The 17,185-nt window shown below is 46.0% G+C and overlaps 3 protein-coding genes across 4 annotated transcripts; 1 reads left to right on the forward strand and 2 right to left on the reverse strand.

The window, feature by feature from the left end:
• Positions 1-11,178: 11,178 nt before the first annotated feature.
• On the reverse strand, positions 11,179-13,304 carry LOC117588496. The gene is made up of 3 exons (XM_034279806.1): positions 12,256-13,304; positions 11,917-12,197; positions 11,179-11,855 (listed from the first exon to the last, which is right to left on the reverse strand). Exons 1-3 carry the CDS (start codon positions 13,288-13,290, stop codon positions 11,330-11,332), a joined length of 1,842 nt encoding a protein of 613 aa, XP_034135697.1. The 5' UTR covers positions 13,291-13,304; the 3' UTR covers positions 11,179-11,329.
• A 432-nt stretch (positions 13,305-13,736) lies between these two features.
• On the reverse strand, positions 13,737-15,140 carry LOC117588497 (glyoxalase domain-containing protein 4). The gene is made up of 4 exons (XM_034279807.1): positions 14,980-15,140; positions 14,671-14,720; positions 14,503-14,609; positions 13,737-14,438 (listed from the first exon to the last, which is right to left on the reverse strand). Exons 1-4 carry the CDS (start codon positions 15,079-15,081, stop codon positions 13,822-13,824), a joined length of 876 nt encoding a protein of 291 aa, XP_034135698.1. The 5' UTR covers positions 15,082-15,140; the 3' UTR covers positions 13,737-13,821.
• Positions 15,141-15,774: 634 nt separating this feature from the next.
• On the forward strand, positions 15,775-17,079 carry LOC117588357 (antigen 5 like allergen Cul n 1). Of its 2 annotated transcripts, none has more exons than XM_034279569.1 (3): positions 15,775-15,988; positions 16,150-16,463; positions 16,518-17,079. In XM_034279569.1, exons 1-3 carry the CDS (start codon positions 15,830-15,832, stop codon positions 16,768-16,770), a joined length of 726 nt encoding a protein of 241 aa, XP_034135460.1. In that variant the 5' UTR covers positions 15,775-15,829; the 3' UTR covers positions 16,771-17,079. The 2 variants fall into 2 exon arrangements, with proteins under 2 accessions (XP_034135460.1, XP_034135459.1); XM_034279568.1 differs by having other exon boundaries at positions 15,776-15,988; positions 16,084-16,463; positions 16,518-17,072.
• Positions 17,080-17,185: the final 106 nt, after the last annotated feature.

Below are 17,185 nucleotides of genomic sequence, written 5' to 3' on the forward strand. Positions count from 1 at the left end.
CAAAATGCTGGCTCAATGCTCAAGGATGCGGCAGGAGAAACAGGAGACGACGACGACGACGACGACGGAGCCAGGAGCATCCCAAACAAGGCACATAAAAAGCCATAAGCATCCTGCAGCTGAAGTGGCCTGCTGGCGAGCGAAGCAACCAAAAAAAACTCTTTCCCCCAAAATACACTCACCCTGGCACAGGGTGTCCCCAATTAGGGCCGAAAGTTGGTCTCGGACTCGTCTCTCGCAAGGGTAATCATTCCTGCCTAAACCTAAATCAAATATCAGCTATTCGGGCCTGTGCCCTAGACAGTTCAACCGATTTAAAATGATTTGAACACGATTCGTCGTTTCTTGGCGACGAATACGGCAAGAGTCTTCAAATATTGAACATATAAAAACCTCACAAACTCCATATCTATTTTATCTTTTTTACCAGCATTTCTACCAATATGTAACTATCATATTTTCTGTGTAGATCCCATGGGACTTTCCAGTGTATTCGGATCTTCGCCTTTATAGCGGAGGTCCGTCCATTCACTCTTGTTCTTTTCTTTTGCGTTTGGGGCCAAATCAAATATGCGCAAATAAATAAAAATGAAAATTCAGAATGAACAACAAAAAATGAATATCTTCTTTAACTGTTGATGCCGATAAGCATTAGCGGGAGGAGGGAGGAGGGAGCGGGAGTGGAAGAGTGATAGAGTGAGAAAGAGAAAGATGCCGTGGCATGGGGCAAAATATCAAGGTAAGCTCCGGGCCAAAAGAAAACACTTTGCGGCATTTTTATAGTTGTTTGATATATTCATTGAAATTGGTTGCCATGCTCTCCTCGAGCAACCCGCATACCCACACCCACACCCACACCCACACCCACACCCTCAGTGTGCTTCCACTCGCCGAGTGTTCGATGTGTATTGAAATATTTATGAATCAATATACGTAACAAAAAACATATTCCCCTCTTCTCGATTGGCCAAAGGATCTGCTTAGACCTCACTCTTGTGTACTGCTCTCTCCTGTCCTGTCCTGTGTCCTTCTGTGTGTCATCTGCTGCATCTGTCCGGAATCCGGAATACGGAATACGGAATACGAAATCCGGTATGGGATCCCCGGGCCAGCAAGCAGTAAGTGAGTGTTTGGCTAAGCAATTGTTTATGTGAAGTTGAAGTTGTCGCATTGGGAGCTACTTTGATCCGAGTCGAACCGACAGATGGAAGGACTGCAACATGGTCCTCGCATGCACAGGTCAAGGATAGTGAGGCTGAGAGAGATGAATGTTACAAATACAATTGGCAGGGACACGAATCAAGTGCTTCGGATTCCTTTACAGAGACTATTCGGTATTTGATTTAAGGATAATCAACTGTTTTTCATCATTGAGACAGACCATAGTTTGAGGTTCCTTATAACCAAAGCCTGGAATGAGCTGTAGGCCAGTGTATTATTTAATATAAATCAGTTGTAACATCTCTTAAAACCTATTATATATAATGAAAACAAATAAGTTTGTGCCCCAAAATGTGGTGCGTCTTTCTTCTAAAAAAAATATATACATTTGAGACAATTTTAATCTAAGCATAAAACACTTTAAAGTGATTATATAATGCATCCAATTTACGGCAAATAATGTTTATTAGAGCATATTCAAATTAATTATGAATGCACATCGTTTGGTGCCTGTACATATTTGAATGAAGATGTAAATATTTGCTTAATGCCCAGCAGGCCTTTCAATACAAATTCATTTGGGTCTAGGGAATCAACACTAAATTAGGACTTGGACTCAGTGCACATTAGTATATTTATTCATTAATTTATTCATATGCATTAAGAGTTTGAAAGACACCATGACGATTAAAAAGAGCTATTTGAGAATAGGAAGGATGGGATGGAAGGTAAACAAGCACAGGAGTTGCGGAAAAGATGAGCCACGCATCGAGGAAGAGATGCTGACCATCGATGGTAACCAAGAGCCTCTCTCCAGAAGGTCGGGTGAGGCGTTTGCGCTTTACAGGAAGTCTGGACCACGGACACTTGGAGGTGCTACTAGAAAACAAGTATGTATATATGCCCGCGCCGCCCTCACCTAGTTGGCACTCAAGAGATGGCAACGCAAAGCATTTGGAAATATGGTGACCTCTGGATGACATCGGAAATCTCTTCAGTAGCCTGGTGGCCCTGCCAGCAGCTCGAAATTAAAGCCGCTCAAGACCCAAGGACCTTCTACGTACGAGTATATCCATCTGCATGGTAAGTTGCTCCACTTTGAATTAGGCCCAGCAATTTCGTTATTTTCTTCTACTTTCTTCTCCTCTCCCCGCATCGGCATAAATTTATATAATTTTCAAAATATGCAGCACAGAAGAAAACAGAAGTCAAAGAGTGAAATAATACAACGGCAACAACCACACTTAAGCCTTGTGTGTATTTCCCATCCCCCTCCCACCCCGTCCACCCATAATATGTGGCCACAAGTGTGCAGGCGACCCAGCAAATGCTCTATTCAACGTCTAGATTTTAAGAGTTACCAGCTAGAAGGTACAACTTTGGCATTGGAAACTAATTTATTTTGAAATTGTGTGTGGTCTGGTCCTGGGTTCAATCAACCTTTGGGAGCAGAATAATTTATATTTTTATTATATTTTACACATTAAATATGTCCTAAATGGTTGCTCCCATCGCTGCAGTTGAATGGATCTATTAATAATTATCTTAATTCCAGGACTCGTTTTTGTGAGCCTTCAGTGAGACTCTTTGGGCCACACGGGGTTAGGGTATGCAAAAGTAAGAGGCAAAAGGCCACGCCACCAAGAGACTCTGAGACTCTGAGACTGAGGCATGAACAGCGCGCATCGTTAGCTGTTGGTTAGTCTTCCCCCTCTCTCTCTCTCTCTCTCTCTCTCTCTCCATCTGCATCTCTTTTACACTCCTCTGTCTCTCTCTCTCTCTCTGTCTCTCTGTTGCTCTGTGTGAAGTCCTGGGCGATGGCTGCTCCTTGGCTTGTGCTTGCATCGCCTGTGTCTTCCCCTGCCCGGCCTGGCACGGCCCGACTGTGACTGTCATGTGCCACAAACCCACTAAACTAATGAAAAATGTGAAGCGACGGCACAAAAGGAAGCACAATTTTTGTACACACACACACACACACACACACACGCTGACTCAGAAGGAGAGTGAAGTAAGGGGAGCACGGGGAGTTGTCTCCTTATATGCAACAACAACAACAAAAAAAGTGAAGGAAGAAAGTAGCAGAGGAGCAACACAAAGAAATGTTAATTCCGTAATACTTTAAGTGCGGCAGGCATCGAATGACATTTGCACTTTTGCAGCCACTGTGCGCACAGTGGGGCCCAGAAGTGTCCAGAGCCAGTACCAGTAACCAGTAGCCAGTAGCCAGAAAGCATTCCGAGAGACCAAGAGACCGAGAGAGACCATGCCGATTCCGAAACCAAAAACTCTCGACCAAAGCGTTGTTATTCGTATGTTTGCCGTACGTGATGGCCAAGTGAAAGCGTTTCCCATGCCCACAACACCACACCATCCGCTCGCACCGCTCCTGTCCAATCTCTGCCAAAGGTTTGTATGTACACATGTATGTACCCCTTGCCCCTTGCCGTGCATGTGTGAGTTCTAATATGTAAGGGTATTTGTGGGCTGCAAAAGAAGCGAAAAAAAAAACAAAAATAAAATAGCACAACAAAAGGTGCAAAAACGGGCACAAGAATTGCAAAAGGGGGCAAGGTGCAGCGGCAGTGGCTGGGCGTTGTGGCAAGGTGGCAGCTGGGTGCGGAGCTGACCGCACTGGCCAAAACAACAAGCAACTGAACAGTGCAGAACAGAACAGAAAAGTACAGAGCGGGTCGGGTCGGGTCGGGGTCGAATCGGGCTGGGCCGCGGTTGGTAAGGAATATAACACAAAAAAAAAAAGGACCAGGACACGAACGAACATCAGCAGCAGGCTCTGGGCACAGAGGGGAGCTCGTGACACGATAAAATATAAATATAAATTATTTCTTTACAGCATTCAGCTGCGCATAACTAATAGAATTATCTCATGGCAGAAGGAGCTCTCTTTTAAAAGTAAAAATGCCAAACAAAATGTGGCTTCCAAGAGCTTTCTTATGATACTTTGGAGTCCGTAGAATTCTGCTCTTAGATACGACGTTTGATCACCTTTGATCGCATACATTCCAGCGGAAATGTACACACTATTATTAGGGTTACATTTTAAGTGCTTTGGGGATATTTAATTTGGCTTTCGTTCGATCGATAAATGGTAATTATTTGTTTTATTTTTAAACAATATTACAAACTGCTATGAATTTGCCTTTTGGTGACTGCTCACTGGACCATCTCTGGGTCAGGGTATGGATGATGGAAACGATGGTTTGTGTGAGGGTGAGGGTGAGGAAACTTCAAGCCCGGGCCTGGTCCTGTTCCTGTTCCTGGGTCAGTTCGCACGTTCATTTGCGCGCTCGTTTGCTCTTTAACAAATGTGCGCTCCTTTTCATTACGTATGACAGCAAATAGTACAATGGAATATGGAATATGACATGCAGGCGATAAAGTTATGCCGGAGACACACCAAAAGCGAGAGAGAGACACACACACACACACACACACAGAATGAGAGGGGTGCGAGGACTGTGCCAGGCTGAAAGGTGAGCAAATGGGTGTTAGTGTGCCACTTTGCCACAGCCGCACACACAAACACACACGCAGAGGGACGAGAAAGGGGAGCAACACCTCAACAGAGAAGCCAAAGGAAAGAGCAGAGCTGTGATAGTGGGTGCAGACTGTTGTCCGTGGATAGAGAAGAGAAACGGAGATGGAGCTGGAGATGGAGATAGAGATAGAGATGGAGACCCACAAATGCTACTGCGGTAGTTGTGCTAATTTGTTTGTTTGTCGTTATCATTTTCATTTTCCCTCTCTTGGCTTTCCCCAAGCTTTCCTTTTTGGAAACTCCCCGCTACAGCCGGCACCCCAGCCATCAGGCACCTCCATTCCACCGATTTCCTTTGTCCAAGACAAGCAGCCGCACAAAGGCACAAAAGCAAGCAACGACAGCAAGTGCAAGAGGTCACCACCAGCGACAGAGACAAGTGCGAAAGGGAGAGAGAGAGAGAGAGAGAGGGTGAGAGAGAGAGGGTGAGGGAGGGAGCGAAGTGCTCTCTCAAGCGCAATGAAATCCAGCCTGATGGGACTATAAATGGAATCAACAGCAACAGCAATTCCAAGTCCGTGTCCAAGAGAGATTTGCGCTTAAGATAATTCTCCGAAATTGGATAAAGCGTTAACAAATTGTTATGGATCATGTGTAGTATTATCATTGTGTTACAATCTGCTATTATTATAAAGAAGGAAAAGGATAAAGGTAGAGAATCTAAGGTAAAAGTTCCCGTCCAACTGGCTTTTACTATATTTTGTGAACTTTCCACTCAATTATTAAAGCTTGGATATACGATGTTGCGCCTTGCACTATCTTGCTTTTCTGTATCGTGGACATTCCGACACTTTTTAATTCACTTTCACTGCTGGCACGCAGTGCCGCTTGCTGCGCGCTTCCTTCCGCCTGCTGCCAGTCCAGCCAGCTCGATGCCGGAACGCATTCCATGCCGGCTCACAGCCAGCCCCGGAGCGGAGTGTCAATGCCAGCGAAAGCTCCATCGTTACCGTTGTTTGCTGCTGCCAACTGGTCATCAGAGATCCGGCAGTGTGGGATGGCAATCCCGTCTGTGCCTGTGTCTGGGGTTTGTATTTCCTCTCTTCTTCGTTTGGCTGCTGCGTGTCAAACGGTGAATTTTGTGCTGTTCTTCCACCCATCTCCGCTTCTCCGCCTCTCCGCATCTTCGTTTTTTGCCAAGACAAGAGAAGTCTTCTTTGCATTTATCGTGTATTTTCTGTGTTTTGTCGCGCATATTAATCATAAAGCGGACACGCGTCGCTTTACGCACGTTTGCCGGATGCGGAAGACAACGAGACAGAGAGAGAAAGAGAGAGAGAGAGACTCGGCCAAAAGAAACCCAACACTGCACTCTCTTGCAAACCCTCCCCCGCCCCCGCCCACGCCTTGCCATACCCACCATCGCACTATCTCTTTTCCGCGTATTAGATTTAAGCGCGTTATAAATGAGACCTCCCCATACACATATACTGACACACATAATTGCCATACCCTTGCGATGCAAAGAGTATCATGATTTTGTGGCAGCACACGATTAACCTTATGGATTATCTCTTGGCGCACATCTACCAATATTTATATTCCTGATCCGGATATCGGAGTCGATATGATTGGATAGGAACTCTTAATCATATGGCTGTAGCATGGTCAGATGCCCACTCACATGACAAACATAACAAGGGAATCTCATCAAGTGTATTTAAAACTTCGTGGCACCAAAAAGCTGGACGTCCTCCAGCCTTCTCGTTTACTTTTCTTGGGTTGTGCTTTCTTCAACTTCTACTTCTTATGGTTTCCTTGGCTTTCAGTTGGCTGCTGCTTTCTCCATCTTCTTGTAGCTCATAAATCAAAATTTTCGGTTTTGGCATTTTTAAAGGCCAGAACTAACAGCGGGGAGGGGTTGATGGGTTGGGCTGCGGGCAGTGGACACGGTGCGGAAGGGACAGTCAGCCCTTTGCTGCTGCTTCGGCTGCTGCTGTCCATGACGGATGATTGGATTTTATGTTGATTACGAAAATGTCTCTGATTCTATGTGTGTCTATCTCTCTCGCTGTGTGTTTGCACGAGTCGAATTTATTCGGCTTTGGCTTTCACAGATTTCCCTCTCCAACAACAAAAGTACAAAAAATTGTGCAGAAAAAAGTTGAGAACGATTTTTGCAGAGGGTAGCAAGGTGAGGTGATCTGTAAAGTTAATATAAGAATCAGATATAACAATATTTATGGTACTTATTATGGAATTCATAATTATGCCGTGGATAGTTCTGCTTAGGCCTGTATATTGTATATCCGGATCACAGAAAATATTGTACAAATTATAAGAATTTCATTGGGGTATCCCCCAATCGACTACCTGTTTGTCCATCCCGGGTCTCAACTCCTACTCCTGATCATTCCGTCTCGTATTACACATTTATGTCCAGCCAAGGCAGGGGACAGACTCTATCGTGGCGTGTGGTTGCAGCAGTTGTTTAAGGGTGCGGTCTAAGAGCGTGGGGGATGGGATGGGATGGGATCTATCACATGGAAATTTGCCGTTATTATTGGCCATATTTTAATGCTCTTCGCTGTCCGTATCTGTCCGTCCGTCTGCTGCGTTTGCGGCTTCTTCTGTGTCGGCCAACCGAGATTTGTCGTAGTCCATTTTTGATTTATTTATGTGTTTATTTGCCTTGTTTTTGGCTTTGCGTCTGTGATTACTCATGGCCTCCCCTCCACACAACCAAAACATGCCATGGATACGGAGACTCAATAGAGGGAATGGTTATGGACAGCCGGCGGAGTGGTGAAATTCGATTTGCATATTATTTTATTTGCATTTTACATAATAATTTAATTTTATTAGTTTTGCTGCATCATCATCATCATCATCGGCCTCGTCATCGGCTCAAGTTGCCAAATCCTAATGGCTCTAATGGCACCTTGGTGGAGTCCGCATCCACATGCTGCCCCTCAATGATGGCCCCTCCTCCTCCTCTTCCTCTTCCTCCTCCATTGATTGTGTATTTTGAGGTCATCGTACCGGCATTCGTCGTCATCTCTGGATGGGCGCTTTTTTGGTCAGGTTTGGGCTCGCCCTCTCCTTCGCCCTCTCTCTCTCTCTTCGCATTGCTTTTCCGTTGCCCTAATGCATTGCATGCCCTATTGGGGACACTTAGTGCGGGCCACGCCCCCCGCAACGCCCTACTAAATGTGTATGTGTGGGTATGGGTACAGAGTGTATATTTTGTAGTTAAATTAAGTTTTCCTTCTTTTTTTTTGGGCATTTATTTTCATGGTTTACTTGTAGCATATTTCGCTGGCCGCCACATTCATTTAACTTTGTGGTGCATGGAGCGGTGCAGGCGGTGGAAAAGGGGTGGCAGTGCAGAGGGTGTTGCCAGGGATTGGCCAACAATTGCTGCAGTCTTTGGAGAGTCTTTCTCCAGCGCAACGATGGGCAGTCGTAAATTAGTTGCGAATGGCAGCGCACTAACACCATCACACCAGCACACCCAAGCACAACCAGCCGAACAACATCCCACCAAGAAGCACCAACACCAACCCCAATACCAACAACACAGAGAGTTACAGAGCGAGAAAAGTTCACAAAGTTTAATCGTGGCGTGGCATGTGGTGGGAAGACCGAAAGGAAAATAAAAGTTTAGTTGCGACTTGAACCAAAATTGCAATCAGATACTGGCCATTAAATTAGTGACACTCTCAAATTGTTGTTACATCTTTAAAGCATAAACATGCCTACGCCCATCCAGCAAAACATTACTAAGAGGATTCCCAGGAAGGTTGCCATAAACTAATTTGTAAGCCAATCAGCAACAACTCCAATTCAACTGCAAAAGTCTCATCATCAACAGCAATATGAGAGACAATTTTCACTCTCACAGAAAGAAAGAAAGCAATTCACAATCGTTAACAAACAGCGAACAAATTCCAACCATGAAGAACAGTCAGACTTCAACAGCAACAACAAAAATCTGCAACTTGGAACACCAAGTTGCCAGAATCGAAGCGAGGGCGGATTGGATAAAAAGGAAAAGTCAAGTAGAAGTACGAGGTAGGATGGCATGAATTCAGCTTGAAATTATAAGCTCAAACACACACACACACACACAACAAAACAATTTTTCACACATTCCACAGGCAAGTGAAACTACCGCACGCCTCTCCCCTGAGTCAGTCATCTGCCATTCCAAACTGAATGTGAACAGAACCAACAAAGGCTCTAAGTATTTAAGCTAGTTTGAATTTGAAATGACTTGCAGTTGACCCACCGCCCCGAGCCCCCGATGCCACCCAGAACAGCCCAGAAAACCAGAGCAAAGCCCCAAACCCAAACCCAAACCAAACCCAAACCAAACCAACCCAGCCCAAAGCAGAAACCAGAACAAACACCAGCCGGAGCGAGACCAGGCCAAAATGGAACCCTAACGTTCAATGCAATTTGGTTTCCTTTTTGGTTGCTGTGTTGCCCCGTTGCTGCCCCACTGCTGCTGCCGTTACCAATTATTTGCGCTGTTATCGCGACCTTCTTGTGCTGACCTCAATTTGGCAAATAAGGTTCTCTGTCGGGTGCTCCTTCTACGACTGCTGGAGAAACGGAGCCTCAAGCCTCGAACCTCGGAACCGGAGGAGTGAGCTTGTTGATTGCCTCCAAGTCTGATTGAAGTGCAAGGTGAGGCACGATATGGCCGAGCAGGGGCACGGGCAGAGGCAGGCCGGCATACCTCTGACTATTTCTCGCAGTGCAGGGGACCAGCGGGAATGATAGGTCCGGGTGGGGTTTCTCTTTCACTTTTAATGGCAACTGGCATAATGAGCTGCAAATAGGAGTAAGAGTACGACGACCACGAGAATGGGCACTGGCACGGGCACGGGCACGGGCAGGGGCACGAGTAAATAGTATGTATGCCATGTGCCACAATGTAGCTAGACTCGGGCTCTGCATTTGTTTTGGCCACTTGGGACTTAATGCCACCACCAACCCCTCGTCTGCTCTTCTGGGCCAGCATTGACACAATAAAACATTTGTTGTCGTTGCATTTATTGACGCATTTGCTCTTTTGCATATTTTGAATGTTTTCCCATACACTAACTATGGGTATTCCCAATTTATTCTATTGATAGCATCCAGCAACTTTCAATTCTGCATTTATGTCTCTCTTAAGTCAGTTCTGACTTAAGTTTTGCCATAAGAAAATATTAATTCCAACATATTTTGAAAACTTTATAGTAGATTTCAAATGCTTAAAAGTTGTCCATATTTTCAAATAGTTCTGCAAGCTTTCAGTTCTCTATTTCATAGAGTTACAAATATTCAAAGTTTTGTGCTGAAATATTCAGAGTTTGCTCACTTACTCGTACTTTGGTCTGATACGTACCCTTCAGTGTATTTGAAGCTTCGTCCCATTAATTCCATAACATTTCAGTTCTTTTTGCTATTTTTTTGTCGCGACAAAATAAAATGTAATTTTTCCTTCAGGCCCATTTCCCAGCCACAGAGCCACCCAGACCCAGTAACAAAACCCCAGCCTCGGGGCAAAAATGCGACAATTCAATGCTGACAACGAAAACAACAAATTTCCACAACAAAATATGCAAATCGTAGTTTTAAGTTGGGCGAGGTCAGGCGACTGCTGGTGAACGGAGGACGGTATGGGGAAAGAGCCCAGTGCACAGGGCTCAGACCCAACTATGGGCGGCAGGCTATTGGCTAAATTGAAGTCAAGTGCAATTGCATTTTCCGCTCATCATAAATAATTTAAAAGTGTGAAAAACAATTTTTTGCTTCGCTTCCAATTTTTAATTTTTGTTCAGTTTTCGATGAAGCAAAAAAAATAATTACTGTACAACAAAATTTGAATTTTTTGTTTAGTTATGTTGGCATATTTTATAAATACACTTTTTTCCATAACGTTTTAGTTTAGTCAAGCCCAGTTTTGGTGTCATTTGCTCTTGCATATATTGGCCTTGAAGAGGGATTATGGTTTATTGATTGGTTTCTCCATTGGCATATTGTGTTCCTGCCCTGCTAAAAGCTGCATATTGCTGAAAATTAAAGAAGGAAATAAAAATGATGTGCAACTCTCAGTTTTTAGGTAAATTTATGCAGTAAAACTTAATCAGTGATCGATTATTATTGAGACTACTAACATATTTCCAGGGTTTCTTAATTTCATAACTAATAAAATAGTTAACAGTTTCTGTAGAGGTCGTCCAATGCTCTTGGTCTTTGCTAAGTGCAAAATATTTTTTGGATTTATTGCAACATTTTAAGGAGGAAAGCCTGCGCAAAAGTTTTGTTTTAATGTCTGAAGGGTCGTAGTCTGTTTTAGTTATTCGAAGGGTAAGTAAGCCTCTTACCGATATATTATCTATTCTTATGTATTTATAACCAAAATAATTACAATTTAATTATCTGTATATATTACAATGTCTGTTGTATATTTATAAGATTTTTTAGCATTTTACGTATTTGTTATGTTGATTATAAATAAAACAATTTGGCTTTTGTTATGGCAGCTATAGCAGATGTTTCGCAATTGAAATCTTCTGAGGCTTGAGGGTCAGTGTCGCCGGTCTGATGCCAAGGGGTCAAATGCCAGGCACTGAACAGTTCAGGACAGTTCTTGGCCTTTGAGCCCCTGGTTCATCAGAGCCAGTCCGAATTTTTATTGTAGCCCCCCCAGGCCTTCGTTTTGTGCTCGGTGCGGGGTTGGAGCAGCGACAGATTGGTGAACGAGATCTGTGGCGTGATGGTACTGATGGTACTCGAGCGATTTTCCTGCTTGGAGCGCAGGCGTTTGCTGGCCCCCAGTTGGGACATCTTGCGCAGGGTGATGTAGTCCTTGTTGAGCATGCGACACAGCTCGATGAAGGTGCAGAGCCGCGGATTCTTCAGATCTGCGGCAAGCTGATAGGCGGCATTAAGCACCTCCGTTTGCCGCTCATGCTTGTGGAGTACGGCATGCGCCTTGGCCAGCAGCATCGTGCTGAGGAACTGCCAGATCTTGCTGTTGCAGCGCTTGGCCTCCTCGATGGCCTGCTGGCCATACGACAGGCACTGCACAAAGTGATTATGCTGCACATGATGATCGGCTATCTCATGCAGCAAATAAGCGCGCTCGATCGGCAGCTTGGCAAAGAACAGACGCTGCTCCAGGTGCTTTAAGGCTTCTCTACAAAAAAAGAGATGAAACATCTTTATAATGACATCACATCGCCCTGTGCTGTGCTTACGATTTCTGTCTGTCATGCATTGGATACCCGTACGATGGTCGATCCCCGAACACATAGACTGCTCGCTCAAGCGGCTTGATCGCGGGTACATTCAGCATCATGCACATGGCATTCTTGTTGTATGGCGTGACACGTGTGGGCGGCAGGCGGTAGCCCTCGCTCAGGCTCAGGGCCAAATGGTTGTACACCTCGTTCGTGAATTCCGTCTTCCAGGGCATTATGCGACTCGTTTTGACGCTCACATAGTTGCCCATCACATCTTCCACGAATTTACGCAGACGCTGAGACAAAAGGCAGAGAATGAAGCTGGATTGGGCAGCGCGTGGATCTCTCACTTACCGCCAGATCATCGTGCTGCCTCAGGGAACGTATCGTGCGCAGAATGCTGAGCATGTTCCGGCGTGTCTGGTACTGGATGCGGAATAGGCTCTCCTCGCGGAAGCGTTGCGACATCTTGAAATTGCGATTCCCCTGCGATACTTCATTGTACAGGGGACTGCGGGCGTGCAGCATCCGTGCGAAGGTCTTTATGCGCTGGAAAGAGTTCTCCAGATACTGTTTCCGCTCCGGCGATGAGACAAAGTACTGATCGAGCAGTAAATTGGGATTCTGGCGTAGTGTCTTAAGGAAGAGGAAGTCCTTCCAGGAGCCGTGCAGATAGTTCTGATAAAATATCTTGGTTTTGCGACGCCGTCGGGCCTTTTCCAGGGGCGAGAGTATTTCCGTTTCCTCCTCCTGAACGCTCTGGACATCGCATTGCTGCTGCTCCCTGATGATCTTCCAGTGCGGGCGCCTGTCCTTTGGCACCAGCTCCCCACCAACCGACTTCTGCTCATAGAACGCTTTGAGGCTGCTCGATTTATTCATGAAGAAGCTGGCCAGGCCATCGCCCAGGCTGTCCTTGAAGTTCTCGTTAACCACCATCAAGCGCTTGTCGAACGGCTCCATGGAGGTGCCCACATGTCGGCGCACATTGTCGTTCAGCAACAACTTGTTCGACTCGAAGCGATTGAGGTCGTACAGCGCATCCGCCATCGCCAGTTGAGTGTGCACATCGTCCGGCCCCAGCACCTGAGCCGCCCTTGTGCTGTCTAGCAGTGCTGACTCCGCCCGTGCCACCGACCGATTGAACTTGCTCCTCAGATGCAGCGTCCTGAAATCCTGCCCATGATGTTCATCGATGCACTTGTCGAAATACTTCTGCGCCGATGTATCCATCCGGGCATTGGCAAAGACACTGCCCCAGCTCCGGTGGATGTTACGTCGCTGCTCCTCCGGCCAGTCGAACGTCTCCCAGGGCTTCTGATGTGGCAAAAGCTTACCCGGGGGAGCCACCAATGCTGGTTCCATTTTGACTGTCTTCGGATTTTGCATTGCAATGGTCAGAAAAGTAAAAAGCAACTAAGGAAAATATAAAAAAAAACAATAAAAACCTAAAAGGTTAAATAAAAGAAACGATTTTGTTTAACGTAAAGAGCTTGAATGAAAATGAATGAAAAGTCGGTGCAGGCGCAGCAAGAGTTGATCGGAAGCAATGGAAACTTATTGCTCATTGTACAGTGCGTGAATGGACAGGCGACACCATGGGCCGTTGGATGCCATGGATTCCAACTGGACGAGGTGGATATTGAGCATACTAAGAGACGCCAAACGTGAATGCAAAGGAAGCATTTCCCTTGCCCTTCTTATACTTGTATCTATGCTAATGCTATTTCCGATCAATATTTTGTCTTTTCTATTACTATTTATTGTTAGTTTTCATGCCTTGAGTTTCAGAAAAACTTCAACCATCGCCAAAAAAAAAAAAAGTGCAGAGAAAATATTAACTTTTTTATCCGCAATTAGGTCCGAAAAAAAAATCGTATCTTATGTACAGATGCTGCAAATGTCAGAGAGCAGCAGGCATCACTTTAGCTGGAAGGGATCCTTGGCAATGTACTTGTCCAGCCGCTGCTCGCCATCGGGCTCCACCTGGGAGAGCTGGCTGAAACCTTCCTCATCCACAAAGCAGATCTCATGACCATCGGGATCGGCCAGAATTAGCACTGAGACGGTGGCCTTGCCGGGCGTATCCAGTGCGATAAGCGGCTTCAGAATAGTGCCGCCGGCTGCCTTCACTGCTTCGTGCAGCGACGGTTGGTTGGCCGAGGGCACTGCGAAGGCAATCCGTCCATAGGCCTTGGCCCGATTGAGGGCATCCGTGATCTGGGTGAGCTGAAGCGAAGCCTGATTGCCGCCATAGGTCAGCAACAGGGTCTGCTTGGTCTCTGCCAGAATTTTCATCTGGAGCAGCTGCTGCCAGTACTTGCGCGAGGCCGCCAGATTGCTCACATGCAGTTCCACCGACTTCAAAGGATCGGCGTTGGCCGACGACGGGGCCTGGTCGATCACATAGAACTTGTAGCCGTCGGGCGAGGTGAGCACACTGCCATTCCCATCCGCCTTCTCAATCGGATACGAGTGCTGAGCGGCGCGCGACAATATCTCGGTGGAGTGGATGGTGACGCCGCCGAAATCGTTGCCTGTGGGAAGATTGACGATTACAGATTGCTGGCAACACGACGGCAACTTTTGCTGATTGCTTACCCATCTCGTAGCTGGTCACGCCGTAGTTGTATGTCAGCTCGATGACAAAATGTGTACTCTCCGGGCCGTAGCCGACCATGGTCTTGCTCCAGCGATTTTCATAGGGTCTGCAAGGGATTAGGGGACTAGTTTTTCTCTGATTCTAGCTGCCTCTCACCAGGAACTTACCCATTGCACTCGGCATCGCAACCTTCTTTGAACTCCTCATGACGCAAAACCTGTTTCACCAATCCACACACAGACAGAGATGGAAACAGCAATATTTGTTAGTGGCTAGTGCAAAATTACAGAGTCATTACGGTTATCTGGCATCTGGGTTGTTAATTAGTCAGTCAGCAACCACTAATTACCAATTGCGTTGTTCAGATAAAAAAAAAACCGCACTCGTATCGCATCCCGAAGCGATAACGTACACACAGATGTAGCTTCCAACAAACACTTTTATTTTCAAATCAAATCAGAAGAAGCGGTACCCACCTTCATTCCCAGGACCTGGCGGAAGAAGTGGGCGTTCTTGGCTCGGTCTCCGATCTTGAATACATAGTGAAGGGCACGTCCAGGTACTGTTGCTGCTGCCATTATTAAGATGTATTTGGAATCTAGTAAATGAAACAATTCTGTTGTGTTTATCGTAGCCGCTGTTGTTCGCAGTGTGACCGTGGATTTATCAATAAAATAAACCGAAGGACGCTCAAAAATATACCAAAATATATCTTCTAATGTGCAAAATATACCGTACATACACCAAATTTTAATTCAACAGTTCGCCCAAGGTCCGGCGCACTTACTACCCTACAGCAGAGTAGCTTGGTGAAAACAATGTACATAATTTAACATGTTAAAGCCCAGTACTCAGAAGCTATTAATATTTTATATATATTTCGCTCTGTGCCCAGTATGACCAGGGTGGGCAAAGTGCATGCTCTCTGGGTACACTGTTTTGTGTTAGTTTACATAATGAAATCCGTTAAAAACTCAAATTTTGTCTATATGCTGGAGGAGTGTGTTATTTCATGGTGAATAGAATGGAGCTTGGAGGAACACAACAAGGCTCAATCTGAAAAACTTCAACTAAAGATAATTTCGTATAAAATATAAGTCGAAATGTACAACAGAAGACAACAGAAACTGAAAAAGTCAATTGCTATTTGGGGCCACCCTAAAATGTTGAAGCCAACCCAACTCGGCTCTTAACGATGATTCACTGATCCACTTTGTTGTTTACGCTAAGCGTATATATATACAACATATATAGAACATTCACCCACTTATTGGGGAAGGGATTGCCTATAAATACCGAGTAATATATGGGGCTCGCCATTCATCTATGAATGCCCGAATGCCAGTGATGAGACACCGTCAATCGTGTGCCCGGCTGTTTCCGGCCTTCCTGCTGGCCGTCCTGTACCCTCTTGCAGCTGGCCAGAACTACTGTGACCCGGAACTATGCCCCAGCGGCAGACATGTGGCCTGCCAGAACAGCGGCGTAAGTTAGTGTGCCCATGCCCATGGGTCCAGACCCATTTTGATACCCTAAATGTGCTCTACTGATAACCGAACTCGATCGGGCCGGGGGTTCAGCGCTTTGTCAGCGGCTGCAGTGGCGAGTTCGTGCCCATAGACCCCCACATTCCGCTTATCCTGCAGCTGCACAATGAGCGCCGCAACCAGATCGCCGGCGGGGGACTGAGCGGCTTCCCCAGCGCTGTCCACATGGCCACCATGAGCTGGGACCCAACCCTGGCCCAGCTGGCCGCCTACAATGCCCTGCAGTGCCGCATGGCCCACGACGAGTGTCGAAACACGAACACCTACCGCTACGCGGGACAGAACCTCAGCATTCTCTTCACACGCAGCGGGGATGTGGCCGACTTTCTGCGCCAGCGCATTGCTGGGTGGTTCGATGAGAACCGTTATGCAACCAGCGGCGACATGGAGAACTATCAAATGCGTGGAGGACCGTGCGTACCGTTTTACCCTTTGCTTTTCTTTCTCTCTTAATCCTCCATTAACAGCGCCATTGGGCACTTCACGACGATGGTGAATGAGCGCAACAGCCGCGTGGGCTGTGCCATCGCCCGATTCACGGACGCCAACAATGTGCAGGCCACGCTGCTGGCCTGCGACTATGCCGTGACGAATGTCCTCAACAATCCCGTCTACCGTGCTGGTGCACCAGCCTCCGAGTGCAACTCGGGCAGGAATCCCACATATCCCAATCTCTGTGCCGTCAACGAGAACTACAACTTTAACCAGTGGTCGGGCTAGCCAGTGCCTTGATCGTGGCTGTTCGATTAGTGATTCGACTCCACAGATGGGGAGCGGAGCAGCTTGAACCAGTTGAGTAGTAACGACGCGTTGAAAATTGCATCCCAATGCTTATTACAAGTAAAAAACTTACAGAAATATTAAATAGAAAGTCTGGCAAATAAACATTTACAACCCAGAAAGCAGCTGGCAGCTGCTGCAGAACTTTGACAGAAGCTGCAATATTGAATTGAGTGGAAACAGATACCACACAATAGAGCCAACCTTTAACTTTCACTCGAATTTATTTGAATTTATTGAAGAAACGACAGAAAATTATAGCCCTTTTTACTCATGGAAGCTGCACCTAAAATGCACATAATAAAATCATTTATTTAAATACATACATATTTCAATATTAGCGATATAAGGACTC

The sequence above is a fragment of the Drosophila guanche genome, unplaced genomic scaffold (assembly GCF_900245975.1).
Source record: "Drosophila guanche unplaced genomic scaffold, DGUA_6, whole genome shotgun sequence".
Lineage (NCBI taxonomy): Eukaryota > Metazoa > Arthropoda > Insecta > Diptera > Drosophilidae > Drosophila > Drosophila guanche.

Bases quoted from the DNA above. Each gene is read 5' to 3' on its own strand.
- LOC117588496 (XM_034279806.1), bottom strand. From the start codon at position 13,290: ATGCAAAATCCGAAGACAGTCAAAATGGAACCAGCATTGGTGGCTCCC. The intron at 12,198-12,255 runs GTAAGTGAGAGA...CTTTTGTCTCAG, and splicing joins GGCAGCACGATGATCTGGCG to CGTCTGCGTAAATTCGTGGA. The intron at 11,856-11,916 runs GTAAGCACAGCA...CTTTTTTTGTAG, and splicing joins ATGCATGACAGACAGAAATC to AGAAGCCTTAAAGCACCTGG.
- LOC117588497 (XM_034279807.1), bottom strand. From the start codon at position 15,081: ATGGCAGCAGCAACAGTACCTGGACGTGCCCTTCACTATGTATTCAAG. The intron at 14,721-14,979 runs GTGGGTACCGCT...TTGGTGAAACAG, and splicing joins GCCAGGTCCTGGGAATGAAG to GTTTTGCGTCATGAGGAGTT. The intron at 14,439-14,502 runs GTAAGCAATCAG...ATCTTCCCACAG, and splicing joins CGTGACCAGCTACGAGATGG to GCAACGATTTCGGCGGCGTC.
- LOC117588357 (XM_034279568.1), top strand. From the start codon at position 15,830: ATGAATGCCCGAATGCCAGTGATGAGACACCGTCAATCGTGTGCCCGG. The intron at 15,989-16,083 runs GTAAGTTAGTGT...CCGGGGGTTCAG, and splicing joins TGGCCTGCCAGAACAGCGGC to CGCTTTGTCAGCGGCTGCAG. The intron at 16,464-16,517 runs GTGCGTACCGTT...CTCCATTAACAG, and splicing joins TATCAAATGCGTGGAGGACC to CGCCATTGGGCACTTCACGA.